The sequence below is a fragment of the Mercenaria mercenaria genome, chromosome 9 (assembly GCF_021730395.1).
Source record: "Mercenaria mercenaria strain notata chromosome 9, MADL_Memer_1, whole genome shotgun sequence".
NCBI lineage: Eukaryota > Metazoa > Mollusca > Bivalvia > Venerida > Veneridae > Mercenaria > Mercenaria mercenaria.
This window is the reverse complement of record NC_069369.1, coordinates 75553220-75574428: the sequence shown is the minus strand read 5'-3', so window position 1 is coordinate 75574428 and position 21209 is coordinate 75553220. Positions and strand designations below refer to the sequence as shown.

The 21209-nt window shown below is 33.8% G+C and overlaps 1 protein-coding gene and 1 long non-coding RNA gene across 4 annotated transcripts; both read left to right on the top strand.

The window, feature by feature from the left end:
- The first annotated feature begins 1550 nt into the window (after positions 1–1550).
- On the top strand, positions 1551–10703 carry LOC128559592 (uncharacterized). The gene is made up of 3 exons (XR_008372487.1): positions 1551–1734; positions 10271–10457; positions 10565–10703. It is a non-coding gene; the product is annotated as an uncharacterized LOC128559592 (long non-coding RNA).
- An 812-nt stretch (positions 10704–11515) lies between these two features.
- LOC123548140 (acanthoscurrin-2-like) lies at positions 11516–19451 on the top strand. 3 transcript variants are annotated; one of them, XM_053551735.1, is made up of 5 exons: positions 11516–11587; positions 15323–15394; positions 18125–18193; positions 18257–18859; positions 19291–19451. In XM_053551735.1, the coding sequence occupies exons 2-5, from the start codon at positions 15340–15342 to the stop codon at positions 19323–19325; spliced, it is 762 nt and encodes a 253-aa protein (XP_053407710.1). In that variant the 5' UTR covers positions 11516–11587; positions 15323–15339; the 3' UTR covers positions 19326–19451. The 3 variants fall into 3 exon arrangements, with proteins under 3 accessions (XP_053407710.1, XP_053407711.1, XP_045191306.2); XM_053551736.1 differs by having other exon boundaries at positions 18125–18727; positions 18794–18859; XM_045335371.2 differs by having other exon boundaries at positions 18125–18859.
- The last annotated feature ends 1758 nt before the right edge of the window (positions 19452–21209 follow it).

Sequence of the window (21209 nt, the reverse complement as noted above, 5' to 3'; positions counted from 1 at the left end):
AGATACAGTAGCTGAAATCTTCATCTACATCTTCGTGAACTGGCAAATAGTTTTGACAATGTTCTATCATTAGGCCTAGTTTTCTTCTTTAGAAATTTGTTAATGATGCATAAATTTGTGTATCATTGATCAAGTTGTTAGTGTTTAGAGGCTAGTCATTTTTCCAGGGATTTTGGACCTTTGCTAATTGCCTTGGTCTGGAATCCTTGAATATGGGAGAAAGTATTATGAGTGCATTGTAATTATTACTCATTCTCCAGTTACTTTGTATAATTTTTTGTGTTCCGGTTGTTACATGTTTATATTTTATATTCACACTTGTTCCGTCCCATGAATGTTCTAAAAGAAAGGTTTAAACATGTGATACAGCTACGCCGAAATATGTATACCAACACAATTTATTATCATTTTCTCAATTAAATATTTTACAATTTGATCGTAAGTTATCAAATATTGCATTATTTTTCTGAGGGTAAGAAACGACTAATGTAATGTTGAGAGACCTTGTCTCTGTGGTTTAGATTTAAAATTACCCAGGTGCTATTTTAAGTTGTGAAAATTTAACTATCCATTATGAAACTGCACTCTGGCCTACAAGCTGTACATGATGTTCTAGTTATAAAGAACTTCGCCTTAAATTTATTAAACGTTATATAACAATTTATTATTTTGTCAGACCAAGTATGTACAAATTAGTTGAATTATTGCAGTCAAACAATAAATCTGTTCTTGAATTTTAGGTAATGATATATTACTCTAGCTGGCAAAGAGAGAGACGAGTAGCTGCAATTGATATCGTAGTTGCCATTGCTGAGTTGTCAACCAAGGGGAACCTACACCTGCGGTGGATACCGCCCTAGGGTAGGGGACACTCATGTGTTGCTCACTTTGCAACACAAGGTGTGCTGCCATGAAGACGGTTTATCACCTCTGCATATGGCGGTACATTGGTCGTTCTCAATTATGCAGTTCATTGTGAGACATATATTTTGACCAATCGGGTAATATGTATTTTATTTATAATTCATAAACAAAAAAGTGTCTTATAGGCCGAAGGGGCTCAGTGCCAATTTGTGTGTAAATGAATTCTGTTACCATGTACACAAGTTACTATAAAACAACAAACTTACGGTGACATTTTATACATCCGTAGTGCAATTGACTTTATCGGTGTTCTTAATGCATGTATAGATTAATTGTGAAAAGTTTCGTGCATGTATTGATGTAACAACATGGTATATTCGTCTATTCTCCACACACAAACTTGATATGATCTCATTGTGCTATATATGTTTTTTGTTTGTTTTTCCTCTACTTAAGATTTGATATTGATCCTTGTTTTTTATGAGTTTGTCATGTGACCAAGAAATTATTCTATTTTAAATTGTATGTATGTAACGAGATACTGTATATGTATAAGTTACTGAAATTAAATTATGTTCTGTTCTGTTCTGTATTTCGAAATATGCGTAGATTAAAGGTCCATAATGCTTAAAATTTTTATTAGCTTTCCTAATAGATGTTATGCGTAATTACATCGTTAGAAAGGCACTACTTTTAATATTGCACATGAACTGTTATAGTTTGAGCCATTCTATAAATGTTCTAGTATATTCAGCAATATTCAAACCTTTGACAACTGGTAAAGAAAGTAAATATCAGAAATAGGATTTAACAAGAAATTTATGTAGTTTATGTTCATAACGGAAGATGCAACACAATGAAAGCTCGCAGGTCAGTTTTCAGTCAATTAATCATTGTGTTTATTTTACTTTGTTATTGTTTGGGTAGAAAACTCTGATAATTCTTATAAAATACTACTCATTTTGTTTACATGTTTAGATCATTGTTGGTATTTACTACTGTAGCAAATGTCGTAAGGTCGGAATGTTTAATATCCATTAAGTTTTGGCATTAATGACTTTGTTTACTATTATAACCGGTAAGATTCTACAGATACTGATCTGGTTGACCTTATTAACATTGACAGTATTTTGTTATTGTTTTCGATGTAAATTTCATTAATTGGTCGGAAATGTTAATTACTTTGTATTCCTGCTCAGCATATGGTTGTTGTTTACAACTTTAGCAAAGTAATATTTGATGTTTTAATGACAATTGATTGATAATGTTTAAAGATTTTCAATTTTTCAATTCAATTCAATTCTTTATTACTCGCATTTCATGATACACATGATAATATACGGCAAATACAATATTGACATGTTATATCAGTGAGGCTATACATTATACATTTAATATTGTTACAAAAGGAGATATTCCTTGCAAAAGAGTATATAACCCCCCCCCCCCCCAAAAAAAAAACAAAAAAAACACCAAAAAACATTTATATTAATGATAATAATGCCTAACGAAAAGTATTTATATATCACCGCTTTCATAAATCACTGTATTAATAGCATCACTCAAATATTTTAATAATTTCCTTAATGAACATACAAAGCTTTCTATATTCAACATGAATACCAAAATTGGTTGTCATTAATTTTTCAAATGAAATAATATTAGGATTCCTTATATATTGTGGTTTAATGATTTTTTTTTTTTGCAATATTTAATGTTGGACATTCTCGTTTTAGTTAGCTCATTATTTGAAAATAATAATGTGTCAGCTGATACAAATGTTTTAAATCCTGAAATATGTAATAGTGAAGGCAATGCCTTAAGCTTTAATATCTATATTTCTATTTTAGAAGTTAAGAAATCTGTGGAGGAAAGGCATGTGGTATTGACAACATACCTGTAGATGTTTTGATAAGTGATACAGCTGTACATTTTGAATGTTTTGTTCAATGTCTGTTTTGAGTCTCGAACAGTCCCATGTCTTTGGGGTAAAAGTATCATCAATCCTATTCCGAAGTCTGCCACAGCTGATCCACGAGAGCCACTCTCTTATAGGGATATTGCCCCAATGCATCATTTATGTACAAGCTATATTGTTCAGTTTTAAATGATCGTCTTAGTAAATGGGTTGAAAATAACAATGTATTGCAAGACAATCAAAATGGTTTCAGGGACAAACGAAGTACTCTACAACATATTTCCTCGTTGTGTAGTATTATTGAGACTAGAAATAAATGTAAACTGAAAACATTTGCAGCTTTTACTGATTTCATTAAAAGGGACAAGCTTTGGTTACGTTTTCACAATATTGGCATACATGTAATTGGAAAGATGTGTATTGCAATTAAATCACTGTATTCATACCTATCTGCTTCCGTCCGTGTAAATCAGTTTAATACTGAGTGATTTGATGTAAAAACCGGCTATGTCAGGATTGCGCGTTGTCGCTAATACTTTTTAACCTCTATATTAACGATCTTACAGTGTACTTGAAGTCCTTTGATATAGGAATTGATATAGGTGATGAAAACGTTGGTATTTTGCTTTACGCAGACGACATAGTTTTGTTAGCTAGTAACCCTAATTTAATGATTTACAGTTATTGTTAAATGCACTCTCTTCATGATATAATGCCAATGACATGACTGTTAATTGTAGCAAGAGTAATGTTTTTCATTTTAGACAACCGTCTGTGGTTAGAACTGAATTTGTTTTTAAAATTGGTAATGATATATGCCATGTGGTTGACCGTTATAAATATCTGGGTTTGGTACTGAGTGAACATTTAGATTTTAACATAACTGCTAAAGTTGTAGCGCAGAGTGCAAGCCGTGCAAGCCGTGCACTTGGTCTTGTTATCGCAAAATATAAAACAGTAGGTGGTGTCACATATGATGTTTATACAAATTGTATGACTCTATTGAATGGCCAGTTATTATGTAGTTATGGTGCCTCTATTTGGGGTTGTAAATCATTTTCATGTATTAATGCAGTACAAAATCGGGCCATGCGCTCTTACTTAGGTGTCGGTAAATAAACTCCTGTAGCAGCTTTGTCTGGTGAAATGGCTTGGCAGCCACTGTTTATTAGACAATGGAAATATGTTATGATATTATGGGCCAGACTGTATAATGCGGGTGTCTGTCGTCTAAATAAACGCATTTCTGTGTGGGCTGCTCAGAAAGCTAACCATAATTGCAGAAATTGGTTCTTCCAAGTTAAATGTATATTGGATAATTGTAATTTATCACAATACAATGATATATCTTTGAATGTACATAAGAACTTTTTTGTTGATACTGTTGTTAAACAGTTAATAGAAAATTATAAACTTGAATGGCAACAGTGTATCAATAGCAAGGTTGGTAGTTCAGGTGTTGGTAGAAATAAGCTGAGAACCTACTGTACCTTTAAAATTCAGTTCCATTACACCGATCTGCTTTTAGGTCACAGTGATCCTAAACAGTTAAACGGTTTCCGGATGACAACTTGAGAACGCTTGGGCCTAGGATCAAAAATTTTGGTACACAGATGTAACATCATTAAATGCAGGTCATGTTCGGCTTTGAGGTCTGTAGGTCAAAGTTCAATGTCAAAGTGTCTCGGAACAGTTAAATAGTTTCTGGATAGTTTCTGGATGATAACTTGAGAACGCTTGGGCCTAGGATCATAAATTTTGGTACACAGGTGTAACATCATGAAATGCAGGTCAAGTTCGACTTTGAGGTCTATAGGTCAAAGGTCAAGGTCACAGTGACTCGGAACAGTTAAAGGGTTTCCGGATGATAACTTGAGAACGCTTGGGCCTAGGATCATAAATTTTGGTATACAGGTGTAACATCATGAAATACAGGTCAAGTTCTACTTTGAGGTCAGTAACGGTTTCCGGATGATAAGTTGAGAATGCTTGGGCCTAGGATCATGAAAATTGATAGGGAGGTTGGTTATGACTAGCAGATGACCACTAATGATTTTGAGGTCAGTAGATCACAGGTCAAGGTCACGGTGACCCAGAACATTTAAACAGTTTTCGGACAATAACTTGAGAATGCTTGGGACTAGGATCAGGAAACTTAATCTGGAGGTTGGTCATGTCAAGCAGATGACCCGTACTGATTTTGAGTTCCAAAGGTCAAAGATCATTTAAACCTTTTACGGACAATAACTTGAGAACGCTTGGGCGGAGGATCATGAAACGTCAAAGGGAGGTTGATCATGACTAGCAGATGACCTCTATTGATTTTGTGGTCAGTAGGTCAAAGGTCAAGCAAGTTCGGCTTTGACATTGGCTTAGTTCTGTGACAAGGCCATATTGTAGGGGTATAATTCGTCACTCCTGTGACAACTCTAGTTTTCATGTTCCCCATTGATAAGGATTTGTGCCAAAACCTGTTGTCATATTCTTAAAAGGCGTAATTCTTTTATCTGTAAATAACTATGGATGTAACTCTAAATTAGCAAAAAAAATTATTTCTTCCTGTCAATCAGTTCACCTGTGATCTGATCAGGATGATATTATATTTCTAACGAGAGGTTGGTATTAATCTGTTTATAACTGATCTGATCTGTTATAATACTTGATTTCTTAAATCCATTTTTTACCAGATACACGTTAGTAGTGTTTTGCTTTTCAGTTTTTTAAGATCATTGTTTTTTCTTTATGTCAGTTTCTAGGCCATTAAAAAGCCAAGATTAATGCCAGCTTCTCGGTTTTTACACGTCGTATTTATTAACTTAACTTAATTGTAACTATGTGTTATGAGTAAATTGATATTGTAATATTTTGTGATAGTCTCTTGTAGCTAAAACTTGAACGCTCATGTACTAATTTTATTTATGTATTGAAAAGTTATTTTATACCTGTGGAGCATATATAGAAACTATGAAGTGAGTAGAATTTAGCCAAGACATGAAATAAAAAGAACAAAATGTATGATTTATATATTAAGCCAACAATTCTGTCACTCGCGAACACCATATTTTACATTTCCACTCTTGGCTGCGCCACTCGTGAAAAATTTGCATCTTGTGTTCAAATATCCTATACATACGTCAATAAGTTTATACCAAACGGCCACATCTACAAATACATTTTACCAACTGTTAAGAGATCTTCAATCTTACATTTAAACTGCAGACGGGCGACTTTTATGGCAATTATTTTTAACCAGTTTTCTTTGCACAATCTACGATTGTCGCTTACTACAGCCACTTACATACCGTTCCTAATTGACAATATTTTAATTGACCATATAAAATAGAGAAGCTGTGATTTCATACTTGTATCCTAGATGTATGATTTCATGTTGAAAACGTACTCGCAAAACCGAAATGTCTAACTTAAATGTCTTAAATATTTAGATTTCAATGTAGCAAACCAATATTTAATCTGACAAGTTGAAGCAGATGCTACTCATTAGAATTTTGCAGATGTATGGCTTACACGTATTAATTACTGAATTAATTAATAGTATATTGAAAGAAACTGGCAGTTTTATGACCAAAGTATTTAACATGTGCTTAATTTTTTATGAACCAATGACAAATATGAACGTGACCGATGTTTTTCAAACCTCGACGTGCTTTGTTTTCTATTATAACAAGCAAATTAATAAAAAAGATAACTATTTGTCATTTTTCTCAATAAAACAACATGTCTCCGCTTTGAAACTATGCAACAGCTTTTTGTTTGACTTATATGAGGATGAAAGATTTAAAGTAATATGGCTATTATGTTTAATACTTACGACGTGGAATATAAATACGATCTAATTTAATTTACATAAAAACTGAATCTGCAAAATATCCTTCGAATAAAAGCTGACTCGGTGATTGAGTCAGTGAAATATGAAACATCCCTCACGTCCCCTATCACTGGCTTTATTGAGATTCTCAATTTTAAAAAAAAAATGCCAGAGATAATAACGGGATTACGTCTAAGAATAAAACAATGTTTCGAAGTATACTAGGTTATACACTAAAGTAGACAAGATATAATCTGGTGAATCACGTGTCAGCTGCTAAAAAGAGTGTGAGTGCTTTTACGGTCACCAACGGTTACCCATATGGGTGACTCCGCTAGAAAAAAATCATATTTGGTAATGCGGACATTAAGAGGAAAAGCATTCATTCCCGCCACGTATCTCAAATTGAAATCGCGAGCCGTTATCTCTTATTATGGTGTCTGACAAGATGATAGCCACAGCTTCTTTCCATTACGGAAAAACCTACAAAAATGTGTCAAATGTCATGAACATATGTAACATTGATCCGTACTGAGGCAACGACCGCGACATATTAATAATAACATTAATTATCAAGGGAAAAAATCAAAACAAAGCTATCGAACTGTCAATCTCATTTAATTGATATTTTTAATCTGTCATCGTTGTACAACTGTACAAGTTATTATGATTGTCATTTTCTGTGGTGAATTTTGCGGTCAATTTCGCGCAGTCATTTCTGAGTGAAGACATTTTATCTTATTTCCTTAAAGATGCGCCACAAAATAACTGTAATCTTTTGTATTTCCATGATGGTAATTATACATGCTTTGCATGAAAACTTTTTTTGAGAAATAACAACGTATCTAGTTACAAATTGACAGTGACATATATAAGGCCAAGACAATGTGTTTAATGTCTAAATATATTGTTGAATTAATGTAGTAGCATGCACAGTACTTGGTATATTAAGGTGAGTTTAGAACATACTTTGTTTTTACATTATATAATAGCTGTTATTCTATGTTTTTAAAACTATACTGAAAAGAAATTTACCGAATATTTTTGCAGATGAAGTTGTGAAAACACATTAATTCGGGGAGGGCCTAAATTGTCGACCTGTCATCTTGCATAATAGCTGTATCATACCAGTATTATCAGAATGATTTGCACGAAGTTCATGTCAGAGGAAAAAGTAGGTCACTAGGTTGTTGTGGGTCTTTAAATTATAAGAGCAAAATATATTTACAGGAAATCTTAAAAGCTAGTACAAGTTTTCGGCTTATCTCAATCACAAATAATGAGTGACATGAGTATGTTCACTGTAACCTCTACAAACTCAAGCAAATTGAATAGAAAAAATATAGCATTTAACATAACTTTGGTTATAACAACTAGAGCATAAAATTTGCCTATATAATGAAAATAAAAATAATGATAATAATAAAAATTAAAAAAAAAAAAACGAACCGTTTTGGAGACTTTCGTCTATGTACGAGGGGTGTTCAATATATATTCGGAAAAGTGCTGTCATTCATGTATCATCAAAAATCAATGAAACTGTTACTTTATGTAGACTAAGGAATACTTAGTTGATATGTCAAAATAATATTTTCTGTGGACAATTTATAAGTAAATGCTAGTCCCCAATGCAACGTCTTCTTTTATTTTGCATTCTCTAAAACTTTACTTTTTCAAGATACCTTTTTCTAAAATCGGGTGTTATTAACGTGAAATGTAAGCATTACACTAATAACGTAAAATTAAAAATGTGACATCACTGGAATGTTTCGTCAGTTATTACTTGCAAATTTGTGTTTAACAGAGACATGATGTAACATTTTGTGTTTGGAATATTAAAAACAAATCAGAGAAAACGACAAATGCTATCATGCTGCATAAGATTTAAGAGTCAATGACCTGAAGAAAACAACATGTTATTAGTGGTAGTGGGAGAAACTGTCCGATCGGGCAATTCGGGGATTCCCCTAACACCTTGCCCCGATCGGGAAATTTTGCACCCAAAAAATGTCAGATCGGACAAGAAAATGGTCCATTTCTATTTACCTTAGAAAAAATAACCTGTGCATAAGGATATTTGACCTAGAGAGGATCTGAGTGCTCGTTTCGTATTAAAAAGGGTATATCTAAGATCCTACCGTTCAAAATGTTTTTAATTATCTAGATTCTGAGATATTGAGACTTTTATATTTTGTTCACTTTCCCGTTTTGGCAACTTACTTTCCAGATCGGGAAAGTGACTTTCCCAATCAGGAAAGTGAATATATTCTAAATTGTTGGAAATGGCTGGCAGATTCACTAAAACACGTGGCACCGACTTTATGCATTACAAAGGAATAACGTGTTCCTGTTCGACGTAATATTAACAGTTAAGCCTTTAAAATTTAGACAAAATTTACAAAATAAGCAATATGCAACTACTGTGTCCTACTGTCAAGGATGTGCTTCTTATGTGGAGAAGAACTGTAGTGAATGCCATCGCGCATTAATTGAAGCTCTGCCTAAACAAATGATAGAAGCATCTTGTGGTATAAATGACACGTACTATGATGATAAATGTAATATCGATATCAGAGGTAATATACTGAATACACAATTAACATTTTTGGTAGATCTAATTCATAATAATTCTTTTAAAATATAAATCATAAATTATAATTCTTGATAGCAACGCACATGAATTTAAATCGCTTGATGTGATATTTGATTATTTAAAGAAGCATGTATGCTGCTTTCTCCTTGATTCGAGCCTCTTAAATCTTTTAGAGGTGCACACAGTGCATATTTTTGTAAACCTGTTCAATTAAATAAGTTTTGTTTTTTGCTACAAAAATATTTGCATTTAACAATGGGCAATAAGAATTACAATTTTATCATCTTTTATATGTATTTTTTTGCTGAGACTGAAGGAGGTCAAACTCCACATCATGTTAAAACTTTCTCCTCGATTCGAGCCCTTGGTTTGGAAGGCCATTAAGTGTTAATGTTTGCATATTTTTTTTCCATAAAGCAAATTTCTACCAAGACTGACTTCTTTTTCACTCGTTACAACAGTCGAAATATGCTCAGGATGTTTTTAATTTGAAATTTGGTCTAACAATATTACCCACTACGTAATTTCCTTTTGAAATAAGCAATTTTTGATGCAAAATATTAAAACTTCTTCAGTGGTTTCATGACTAATATTTTCCAAGGCATTTTAAAATGTAAATGACACAAGTTTCTGATGGAAGAACATGCTACATGAGCATGAATTTTACTGAAACACAAGGGCTCGAATCGATGAGAAAGCTCGAATCGACGAGAAACAGGCATACAAGCAACATGTATTTTAATACACAATTTTATGAAGTTCTAATTAATTTATATGTACACTTGAATTAAAAACTCAATCAGCCACCACATAAAAAAGCATATGAGCCGCCCAATGATAAACCAACATTTGCGATCAGCATGGATTCAGACCAGCCCGTGCAGCCGCGCAGTCGGATCAGGATCCAAAACCAGTGGAAATGAGAGACACTGTTAACGAACAGAACTGATTCTGATCAGTCTGTGCGAATGCGTAGGCTAGTCTGGATCCGTCAAGGTCCAAGCTGGTCGCAATGCATATTAAATTAAAAATATTTTATGTAGGACACATCCAAAATTTTATTTTTCAGTATTGTCACAGGTCCTGCAGAGTCTAGTTCACACACGTGGCCAAGTCAGCATGAAACAGATGGAGGTGTGATTCAACCAGTTAAGTAGGCTGTATCTGCCCCTCATCGCCTTGGGAAAATCATTGAGGACATTCTGATAGGCGCAACTTTGAACTATCCAGCTATACACAACCAAATGCGCATTATTGTAAGTACAACTAGTACACCATGTACACTGAAAACAAAACATTTTTATTCACTTGCACCCATTTGCATGATTTGCATACGTCCAAATGTTTTTGTATCTATTTGCAGGTTGAGCGTTCTGGTGAGAGAACACCACCGATGACTCTTGCGGCAGTGCCTGCATGGTCAGGTTGATACACTGAACTACAAGTCATGCACTCCATGAACTTTAATATACGGATTAAAAAGAATAAAACACTTATAGATACTTACTGTTTGTTTCAGTTTGTTTTGCTGATATTTACTCTCTTGAAGTCACTTTCCTCACGGTGGTGAAGCGCGAAACGACGATGGCGAAGCGCGAGAAAAACAATGGTATGCGCGCGAAATTACTTCGTAGTTTCGCCAGTGTAATCTCGCGCTTCGCATGTGTGGTCTGGCGCTTCGCTATTGCAGTCTCGCGCCTCGTGCCTCGTGCATCTCGTAATGATACGATAAGAAAGGTATTACGATGGCAAAGCGCGAAATTGCAAAACTTTCTTAATATCGTGCTTTGCCATCGAGATCTTCGCTTATTGCATTCACAAATCACGAAATATTCCGCTTAAATTGCTCTTCATCATCGTGACCTCGTGCTTCGCAATCGCGATCTTGAGCGTTGCGCACGGTCAATAGAATTTATGTGAGGAGGCATTACCCCTACCGGAACACCGTATATTGTTTGAACAAGTCAAGGAGCTTTAGAACTTTTACTTTTTGACTGGTATATTTTTGTCAGGTGGTTTGATGTTAGTAGAGTGCACAAAGAAGCTACATTTTTATATTTGCCAATTCTTTGTCATTTATTCAAAGCCAGTCATTATGACAGCCCTTAATTGCTAATTCTGATTCTAACCACCTGCAAAGTCATGTTTTCACAATTTTTAATTTGTAGTAAACATAATAGTTTTTACAGAATAATTGTTTTGAGGTTAACAAATATAGAGCAATACGTTAAAAAAATCTTTTGTTACATTTAGATAGATCATTAATTGACACGTGTAAATAAATTAAAAAACAATAAAAAAAGTCTGTAAGAGTATAAAAAGGGGTTCACTATCCTTCATTTTAGGCATTTCAGAAGGTAACCTGATACATTAAACGACTACACCGGTAAGAAATAATTCTTTTTATTTAAAAACTTATGTAAAAATAGATTGGCTGCGTATACGTACATAAAGATCATCTATTTTTTTTGTAGATTTTATATTTTTTCCATAGGACAATAGACAAATAAGTATTATTAATTCTTTGGGTTTCATTTGAATCTACAGAGTATATACAGTAAACCTAAGACAAACATATTTTACGACATAGAGAAAGCATTTGTAAAACGGCTATTACGTAAAAATCAACTGACTCATATGGATATTTAAATCAAAATTTCCACATATCATGATATATTATGATAAGAACATAATACAAAATGTACTGTTTTATATGGATATACATGTATTAATGAATATCGTTTAATGTCTACAAATCATCATAAGAACAAGATGCAAAACTCAAACAGTCATATTAACGAAGCTCGTTTGATGTACACATATGATGATAAGAACAAAGTACAAAATGTATCGCCGACCACGGAATACATAAAAATTAATAAGTCGTAACGGACAAAACATAAATAAATTGATAGGATCCTAGAAATTCTAGCGACGATATGCGCCTTTGAGAAAAAAAAAACAACATAGAAATTTTAAATATTTAGTACCATTACAGATATACCACAAGAACACGAGATGTAATTCCCATACTGGGTTATTGAAATCCATTTTTATTCCTATTCTTAGATAACATTATCGGTACTTGTCAAAAGAATGTATTACATGTACTTTTTACCATCTCAATATTCTCTCAAATATATCTACTGACTAGTACAAATTTCAAGACATAATTAAGTTAATATATGTAATTAAGTATTATTGTTAACATCAGGACTGCGAGTTTTACATGTTTTTAAACTTAAAGGAAAACATAATTCGAGAGTTTAAGGAAATGGTACAAATACATACAGGTTATGAAATAAAAGTGTGTAGATTAAAGAAGAACTTCTCTGAATCATTTTGTCTATGTTTGATGTCAGATAAATACATTTAAAGATGTTTTTCACAATTATTTCTAGCGGACAGAATTTTTTGTAACTTTGCATATTTATAGATTAATGTATGACAAGTTGAAATAAAAAATAAAAATAATAGGTACCCGTGCTTCTTTTTTCAATATTTAAAGTTTATTAAGAACACCAAATCGGTATTTTTGTCTGAAGAAACAGTACATACATGTCATAATAAAACTACTGCAAACAATTATTTATTCGAAGTTTCACTCTAATGTTACTGTGTATGCATTCGAATTAATAACACCTCTATAACTATGCATAAAATGTCAACATATAGATATATTAACTCGGAAAAATTACTTTTGACAGATGTCGAAAGTATCTGAAACTGAGAAAAACACGAAGTATTTCTTAATGATATGAAAAATCTAGCGGACAGAATTTTTCCAAATTATATATTATGTAAGCTAGAACTAAGACAAAAAATCTAAACCAAAAAAATAATATCAACCCGTGCTTGTTTTCAAGAAAAATTCAAAAATATTCACTCCACCCACAAAACTATTTTTTCATTACCCCTCCCACCTAAAAATTATGAACATTTTTTTCTTACAAAACAAATTGCGCAATGTTATTATCAGTTCCTTAACCAATATTCTTACTCACATGCGGAATAATGCTCCTTTATAAGGTTGCATGCCTCTAGGTCAAATACTTTTTGAGATACGTGCTACACAAGCTTTCACATCCCATTTACGTATATATTTGACCACGTCAAGGGACATAAATCTGTTTTTATTGAGTGAAACCTCAAATAAAAGCGCTGGTGCACAATTTCGCATGCTGAATTTAATTCTTGTGTGGTTTCATGACTCTTGGCGCATATAATTTTGAGGTACATGCGACACAAATGTTAGACCCTTTATGTACAATTTGACTATCAAGGGCCATAACTCTGGTCTTACTACATGAAATGCGGGATGGGGCACAAAAAGTATAACAACATTTTTAGGAAGTCACATTTGAACTTGAAGGAGATATATCTACGTTAAGATTTTCTGGAATTTTATTTGACTTGGAGTCGGCTGCATCATTACTGGACGAAATAGTTTACTTTCAAATTGGCTGTCCACAATGTATTCGATTCGAGCACTTCTTACAACTACTCCTCCAATAAAACACCATCACTTTTAAAGGTAAAATATGGATGCACGACCTATATTGTCAGTACATACGATATATTTTGTGCGAGTGCGCTGCATATCCGACAATTATGCACTTTCGGCGGCGAATTCTGAACTTTACAGTGGATATCGCTTGCTGCGCGATTGAGCTGCGCACAAAATATTGTGATGAACTCCTTTAATTCATGTTAAGACACTGGTGAAAATAAAACTGGTGAAAGACACTGTACGTATAAACTAACCTTTCCCATATCATATGTAAATTGGGAACCTTTGTTTTTATTTTGAAATAATTACAAAAATAAAGTATTTCGTGGCATAACTTTCATTGTGTAAATTTTAAATTTGATTTGTTTCAAACACTGTCTCAATTTTTCTTTGGATTTCGATTTAGTTTTTATTTTTCACAGCCTTGCAGCCGCCTAACATACGAATACTTGCATACATATCTAAATCCTCTTAAATGAAGTGATATTTGTGTATTACAAGCCAGACGTGCGAACATTTAGCATGGGAAGCAATACACCTTAAAAAGAAAATATACAGAAACACTGCATTAGTTAGCTGCATATGTAAATACATGTGCTGGAAAAGTCTTTTCCGCTCTTCCAGCAGATGTTTGTTCTGTTTTGTTAGATTAAACGTCACACTAGCACAACTACAGGTCGACTTTCCATTGCATTATTTCATCAAATATAATGGACAGAGAGGAGAGGGTATAGTCCAGAGAAATTTTATTTACGTCTGAAAACAACAAAGATCATGGACGATAAATTAATTAGATCTAATTTTCATCGTAGCACGCCGAATAATGAGTTCTTGAGCAAATAATTTTGATTTATTTGTACTAAATTTTACAATTTCTATATAAAGAAACAAAATCAGAATTTTCAAATAGGAACTGTTTGCTTAGTGAAAGTGTAATTAAGTATACATTTCTTTCGTCCCGGAGTTGTAAAGAACATAATGGAAGGAGGCAAATACCTTTGCAAACTTGTGCAAAAATATTGCAACGTATTATATGTTCTGATGAAATTTCAACGCTCAACACACACAACTAGGGGAGAATAAATGATATTTCAGAAAACGCAGCTGCAAATTTTACGAAAAGGACAACTATATCTTTAGACTTCTATTGGCCGAGAGGAACTAGTTTTATATATGGAGGTCCTTTAGAAGCATAGAACAGAACCAAGCGAAATAATAGCACACTTTATTTGACCGAGTCCTGAGAAGTAATGAAAGGTAAACACCTCTCATGCCCCGTAGCTCCTTCATATACGTATGTTCGGAAAGACTTGAAAACATAACAATACTGCATGTGTACACGTATCGGGAGGCATTGTACATCAGCCACACATGTAGTGTCAGGTAGCGATGGTAATAAAATCTGTAAAACGATCAGCAAAACTGAGCAAAATATAAAATACATACGAATACAAACAGTCTCGATTTTTTACATCTTTTTACACTTTGGATTCAACTTTAACAAGTACACTCTATTTGACTTATAAAAGCAACTGGTTTACATTCAAGTCGATAATTTCTGACTTTACGAAGAATGGCCAGTTTTGTGATAATATTCGAATTATATTTCAGGTGACCAGACCATAAACATGAAGCTGCTTTTTGTACTTCTTTCCGTCGTCCTAACAGCCTTAGCGACTCCAGGTAATTTTCTTTGATTATTCCAAACTATTCTAGCTAACCTGTTTTAAGCATCCCTGTTTTGACACAGTTTCAGAATGCGATTTTACCGTTCACTTAGGATTAAACGCGGTCAGATGTTGCAGTTTAATGTATGGCATTCTAACTCATTGTTATAGTCTTGGATCTAGGCCGTGTTCGTCAAACTCAGGAACTTAACAATCGTATTATGCATAACCGTCTAACATATTTTTACTTCAGAAGGCTTTGAAGGTTCGTATCGTTTTATAATGTAGCGTTTGATTTAACGTTTGATTTAACGCACCATTTTCTACAAAAACATTTTAGCCAACGAAAGAGATAGGATCGTGTGCCTCATTTTTTAATAGGCTGATTTAAAAATAACAGGAATATACGTTGGTATTGTCTAAATTTCTTTGCTAGTATATTCTATATATTCTATATAACATGAACATTGGTAGCTATGTTCTCGCACGTAACAAGGACAAGATTAGATTACAATTCCTTACCTTTTTCGAAGTTTTATCTTAAAACTGGCACAAAATGAATATAAAAAGGGGTCACATATCTTTCAAAAGGAGCTTTTCCGGGAACTTTTGCTGTACTACTACTCGTACTAATCACCAAGTACAACCTTCTTTCTCATTTTGTTCTACAAAAATGTCAGAAATGCATCCACAATTAAACATAGCATGTCCACCTCAAGTAAAAAATTAGTAGGATGTCCGGCCTGATACAGTTAAAAAAAAACTTGTCCGCCTTTAGCACAAAAAAAACCTGTCCGCCTTTAGTGTACCAAAAAGCCTGTCCGCCTTTAGCACCAATAACCAGTCCGCCTTTAGCACTATTAGGCCATACTGGAAGCACTAACGACATTTTGCGTAAAGAAAGAAATCCCAGATATATATTTTTAATACAACTTAATAATATGATTTATTTTATGCTCTTCTGTGAAATACTGAAAATTATCAGTGAAATAAAATTGATATTTTCACTGTTTCAAACAGTGAAAATATTTTCATTTTTAACTGGTACGGAACTAGCCTCTACACTTGAATGCGAAATAATATGAATTGCAAAATATTCCTTCAGTAAAGGTATAGATGTATCAAAATAATAAAAGGATCATAAATATTTACATTCTATCATAATAAAATGTAAATTAAATCAGGAAACGTAATAGAACTATTTAATTTTTTCTACAAAGATATCCAGACGTCACGACATTATGACGTCATGATGTGATGCACCTGACGTTGAGCGGACAAACTGGATATAATATGGTTAAAACCATTAAAATGCATAAAATATACAGAGAATTTGTTTTTTTAAGTGTAAGATCTAAATATATTTCACTCGTGAACACCATAATTTACATTTTCACTCGTGGCTGCGCCACTCGTGATAATAGTCAAATCTTCTTAAGACACCACCTGTATTAAGCAAAAACCTGTGTCATAAGACCATTAATTTCATGTCACTTTATAGTGCATTTCATATTGACTAATCCTGTATCAAAAGACCACCTGTCTTATGAGACCACTGTATTGCATTATAGTGTTCACTCGGTGAAATATATTTCGATTTTACACTAACACAAATAAATATCCTCTATTTATCACGTGTTTGACGTCGTTGGAATGAAATAAAGCCATTACATAAGATAATACACTACAGTAATAAAGCCTTGACGTTGACTTTGTTTTAAGTATAGGAGACGTTTGTCGGATTTACTTGGTCTATAATGGGTAAAGAAATAAGAACTTTTGATGTTTCAGCAGGAAAGGCTTACATGTGATACAAAGAATATTATATTTGTGTCTTTCCACATTGTATTTATTAAACTCGTTCAATAAAATTGTTAAAATGCTCGGCACAGCCTCGCATTTTATTATTTTATTCAACTCGTTTAATAAATTCAATATGAAAAGACACTCATGTAATATCCTCTACACATCCAAATGATGCTTACTTCTGAGATAACTTCCCATGTATACAGTATATAGAGCATCCGTAATTCGAAATTCATTTTATAACATCGTTTGGATATATTTGTGTACGTATAAAATTACCTTAATTGCCAACCATACATTTCATTTCAAACTGTAATAGTCATTATCAATGGATTTAGTGTTATTTAACAAATATGACTACATATCGCATTGTATACACATAAAATAGATTCCTTGGCAATTATTTTAGACGTCAAAAATACAGTAGGTCGTTAGAATTACAAAATTTAAAATGGTTTAAAGCTACTCGCCCATAGATTGGGTGGAATTTTTCAACATTTACATTTCCACCTAGTTTGGCATAAAATGTATTTATGACACCGAAAAATGATAAAGTGGGTGAAAATAAAAGTAACATGTTGGTAAATATGCAAGAATAATGTAAATTTTCTGCATTATTTCACAGCAACGGTTTACTACCTTCTTCACAATATTTTGGTTATGTTATTTATAAGAATATCTTGCAAAAATCATATATCAACATGTTTGTGCCACTGGTCAGTTTCAGAGTACTCACTTTTTATGGACTTTTGAGGGAAATTATTTTGCGCCTAAAATGTGTGGGTTAGTCCCTTCAAAATTAAGCAGCATATATATTTGGTAGGCAAGCATTGTATATCAAACATATTACTGGAAGATGCAATCGCAACGCTTAAGAGTCATTAGAAGAAAGATACTGTTTTGTATGCACTTAGTTTATTTGTTATTATATTTTTTTCAGAATATGGCGATATGTCTGGTGGCTATGGAGGGGGATATCCAGAAATGCGATACGGTAGAATGAGAGGAGGTTACATGTATGGCGGATCTGGAGATGGATACCCAGGGATGCAATACGGTGGCATGAGAGGAGGTTACATGTACGGTGGATCCGGAGGTGGCTACCCAGGGACGCGATATGGTGGAATGAGAGGAGGTTATATGTACGGTGGATCTGGAGGTGGATACCCAGGGATGGCATATGGTGGTGGAATGAGAGGAGGTTATATGTATGGCGGATCTGGAGGTGGATACCCAGGGATGCAATACGGAGGCATGAGAGGAGGTTATATGTACGGTGGATCTGGAGGTGGATACCCAGGAATGCGATACGGTGGAATGAGAGGAGGTTATATGTACGGTGGATCTGGAGGTGGATACCCAGGAATGCGCTACGGTGGAATGAGAGGAGGTTATATGTACGGTGGATCTGGAGGTGGATATCCAGGGATGCAGTACGGTGGTGGAATGAGAGGAGGTTATATGTACGGCGGATCTGGAGGTGGATACCCAGGAATGCGATACGGTGGAATGAGAGGAGGTTATATGTACGGTGGATCTGGAGGTGGATATCCAGGGATGCAGTACGGTGGTGGAATGAGAGGAGGTTATATGTACGGCGGATCTGGAGGTGGATACCCAGGAATGCGCTACGGTGGAATGAGAGGTGGTTATATGTATGGTGGCCGCATGGGAGGTATGATGTATATTTACACTGTTAAAATTAAGTGTTTACTTTGTTTTCCTTTGTTGTTTTAGGTCATATTGCGTCTGTCCAGCTTTTCAAATTGGAGAAAAGGCACATGCCCATTCGAGCATTTCTTCAGGCAACTGGGAAGAAACATTGACCTTCCGTTAATCAGCTGGATGGCTTCCACACGGAATGATTTCTATAACTAAAGCGAGGTTTCGAATCTTTAATGGTGAGGGGCAAGTGATTCACAGTCAGTGAGTTAAACCACTCGCCATATACATTGATTAGTGGCAACTTGAATCGTGATAAAGCTTATATTCAAACTGCAATAAAACAAATGACACCGTATATTAAACATTGAAATGCAAACATGTATAATTTATGAATATTCAGGACGTAAAAGTAGTATTCAAAATTGTTTTCTCCTATTTTAGGATACAGGAAGAAGCAGCGGCCAACGCCTTATTAATGAATGAGAACCTCAGAACCAGTTCGTCCCAAAGGGATGTGGTACATCGTTACCGCCCGGCAATGTTTTCTTCAATGTACATAGTGGATGTAGCAATAGTCAATGCATAAAATATCCAGCAACCTATTGTTTGTCATTTTGATAATTACTGTACTTAAAGACGTGTCATTTGTTCCTTTGCTGTCTTGCATACGAAATAAAAACGATGCCTATTGTTTACAACTTGTAAAAAGTAGACATAGATCTACTAGAATATCTTCATCCCAAATACATCCTGCGAATATGCATTCGCTAAATATCCAGAACTATACCCCAAATTACTACAAATGTGTTTTTGAACTGTCATTCTTTTGTTCCTTTAATTTAATTGCAATTTTTCTGTGATCTCATAGGATACTATAACTGATATATTGTTTGCATTTCTATAAAAAATACACATCAGGATTCGTTGCTTCCCACAACCATAACCAGAATCTCACTGAGCTAATTTTAAAAATGTGGTTCGTGCTAATGAAATATGCCTCAAATATAGCAAGTTTTATTTTCATGTTTTTTTTTATATTGACACTGTTGTTCAGGACAACATAGGTTTAAAAAATTAAAAATGATTTATGTATGTACTTGGATCTTAATTTTTGTTCATTTTAAAGAAAGCAATAGGCCAACAATGTTTTGTATATGCCTGTATAATAACATAAACTAAACAAGCTAACTGAATTTGTCATCATGTACATTTATTTAAACTTGAAGAACAACAGATCTCCTTGCCGATAAGTCCTATGTTTGATTTTTCTCTCAATTAGTTCTTATCTATAACTGTTAGATTCACTTAATATACCGTACTAGTCTTATCTAGGGTTTGCTGTAGGCTCTGTCCTTTGTCCTAGCTTCTTTCCTTCCTGCAATACGACCCACCAGATTCAATTAAAATGAAACCAGACTGAACTACTTTATATACTGAACAAAACAGCTAACCTGTCATTTGTTATTTTGCAAATATTTTAAAAATTACTGAAGGTAAGTTTTTTGGAAATCAATATACTCGCAGAACAACATACTGGAAATAACATTTCAAACTTTCAACAATTTCAGCAAATTGAATCCAACCCATCAAGTAAATTGTTTTTCTCATTGTAAAACAAAATAACGTTATTGTTGTGCCCCCATCATAAATGAGCATTTAATATCTGTATGATATTTAATCATTTCCTAGTAAAACATCAAAGTCTGCATCTTACTTTCTTATAAGTTTATAAAAACATTAATTGTATGTGTATTTTTGTTACTTTTAAAATCTGGAGGTAAAATGAATTTGTTTCTTATGGCAGAGTTGGGTTTGGTTTTTGTTCATTTCTGAAGTTTGTCACATTTATGTCTAACTTGCTTGGGGTCTTTTTTTCTCTTAGGTAGTCAATGGTAGCGCTCTTTTGCGCTCAATCTTTTTAGAGGAAATAAACATAGAAATACCACGTTCAACTGCATATGTGAATCCAGCCCGTATTTCGTCGAATGAGGGAGAATCTGAATCCTGCAAATTAACGCGTTTGGATTTAATCTTGACGTTTCTGAATTCCGTCCAGTTGGTTGTCCTGTAGAGGGGTATATAACTAAATTTACGCTTCAGTGTGTTTGGTCTTTCGTTTACACTGGTTGGTATAATATCATAGTCACAAACTGCACGAAAACATTTACTCTAAGGACAAAGGTTGTCTTAGTGGATGTGTACAGACATTATCTTGGTAATGTGTAATGTTAGTATCGTTTATGATGTCAAGAAACTTGTCATAAACCATAGGTGAGCTGAGGTTGAGGTTGGTTGAATAGATGATGTATGATCAGGATCCAGGTTAAACTTCAAAAATTTAAAATCACCAAGATAAAACT

Coding starts and splice junctions, on each gene's coding strand:
- LOC123548140 (XM_045335371.2), top strand. CDS start 15,340: ATGAAGCTGCTTTTTGTACTTCTTTCCGTCGTCCTAACAGCCTTAGCG. Junction 15,395..18,124: donor AACAGCCTTAGCGACTCCAG/GTAATTTTCTTT, acceptor TATTTTTTTCAG/AATATGGCGATATGTCTGGT. Junction 18,860..19,290: donor GTATGGTGGCCGCATGGGAG/GTATGATGTATA, acceptor CTCCTATTTTAG/GATACAGGAAGAAGCAGCGG.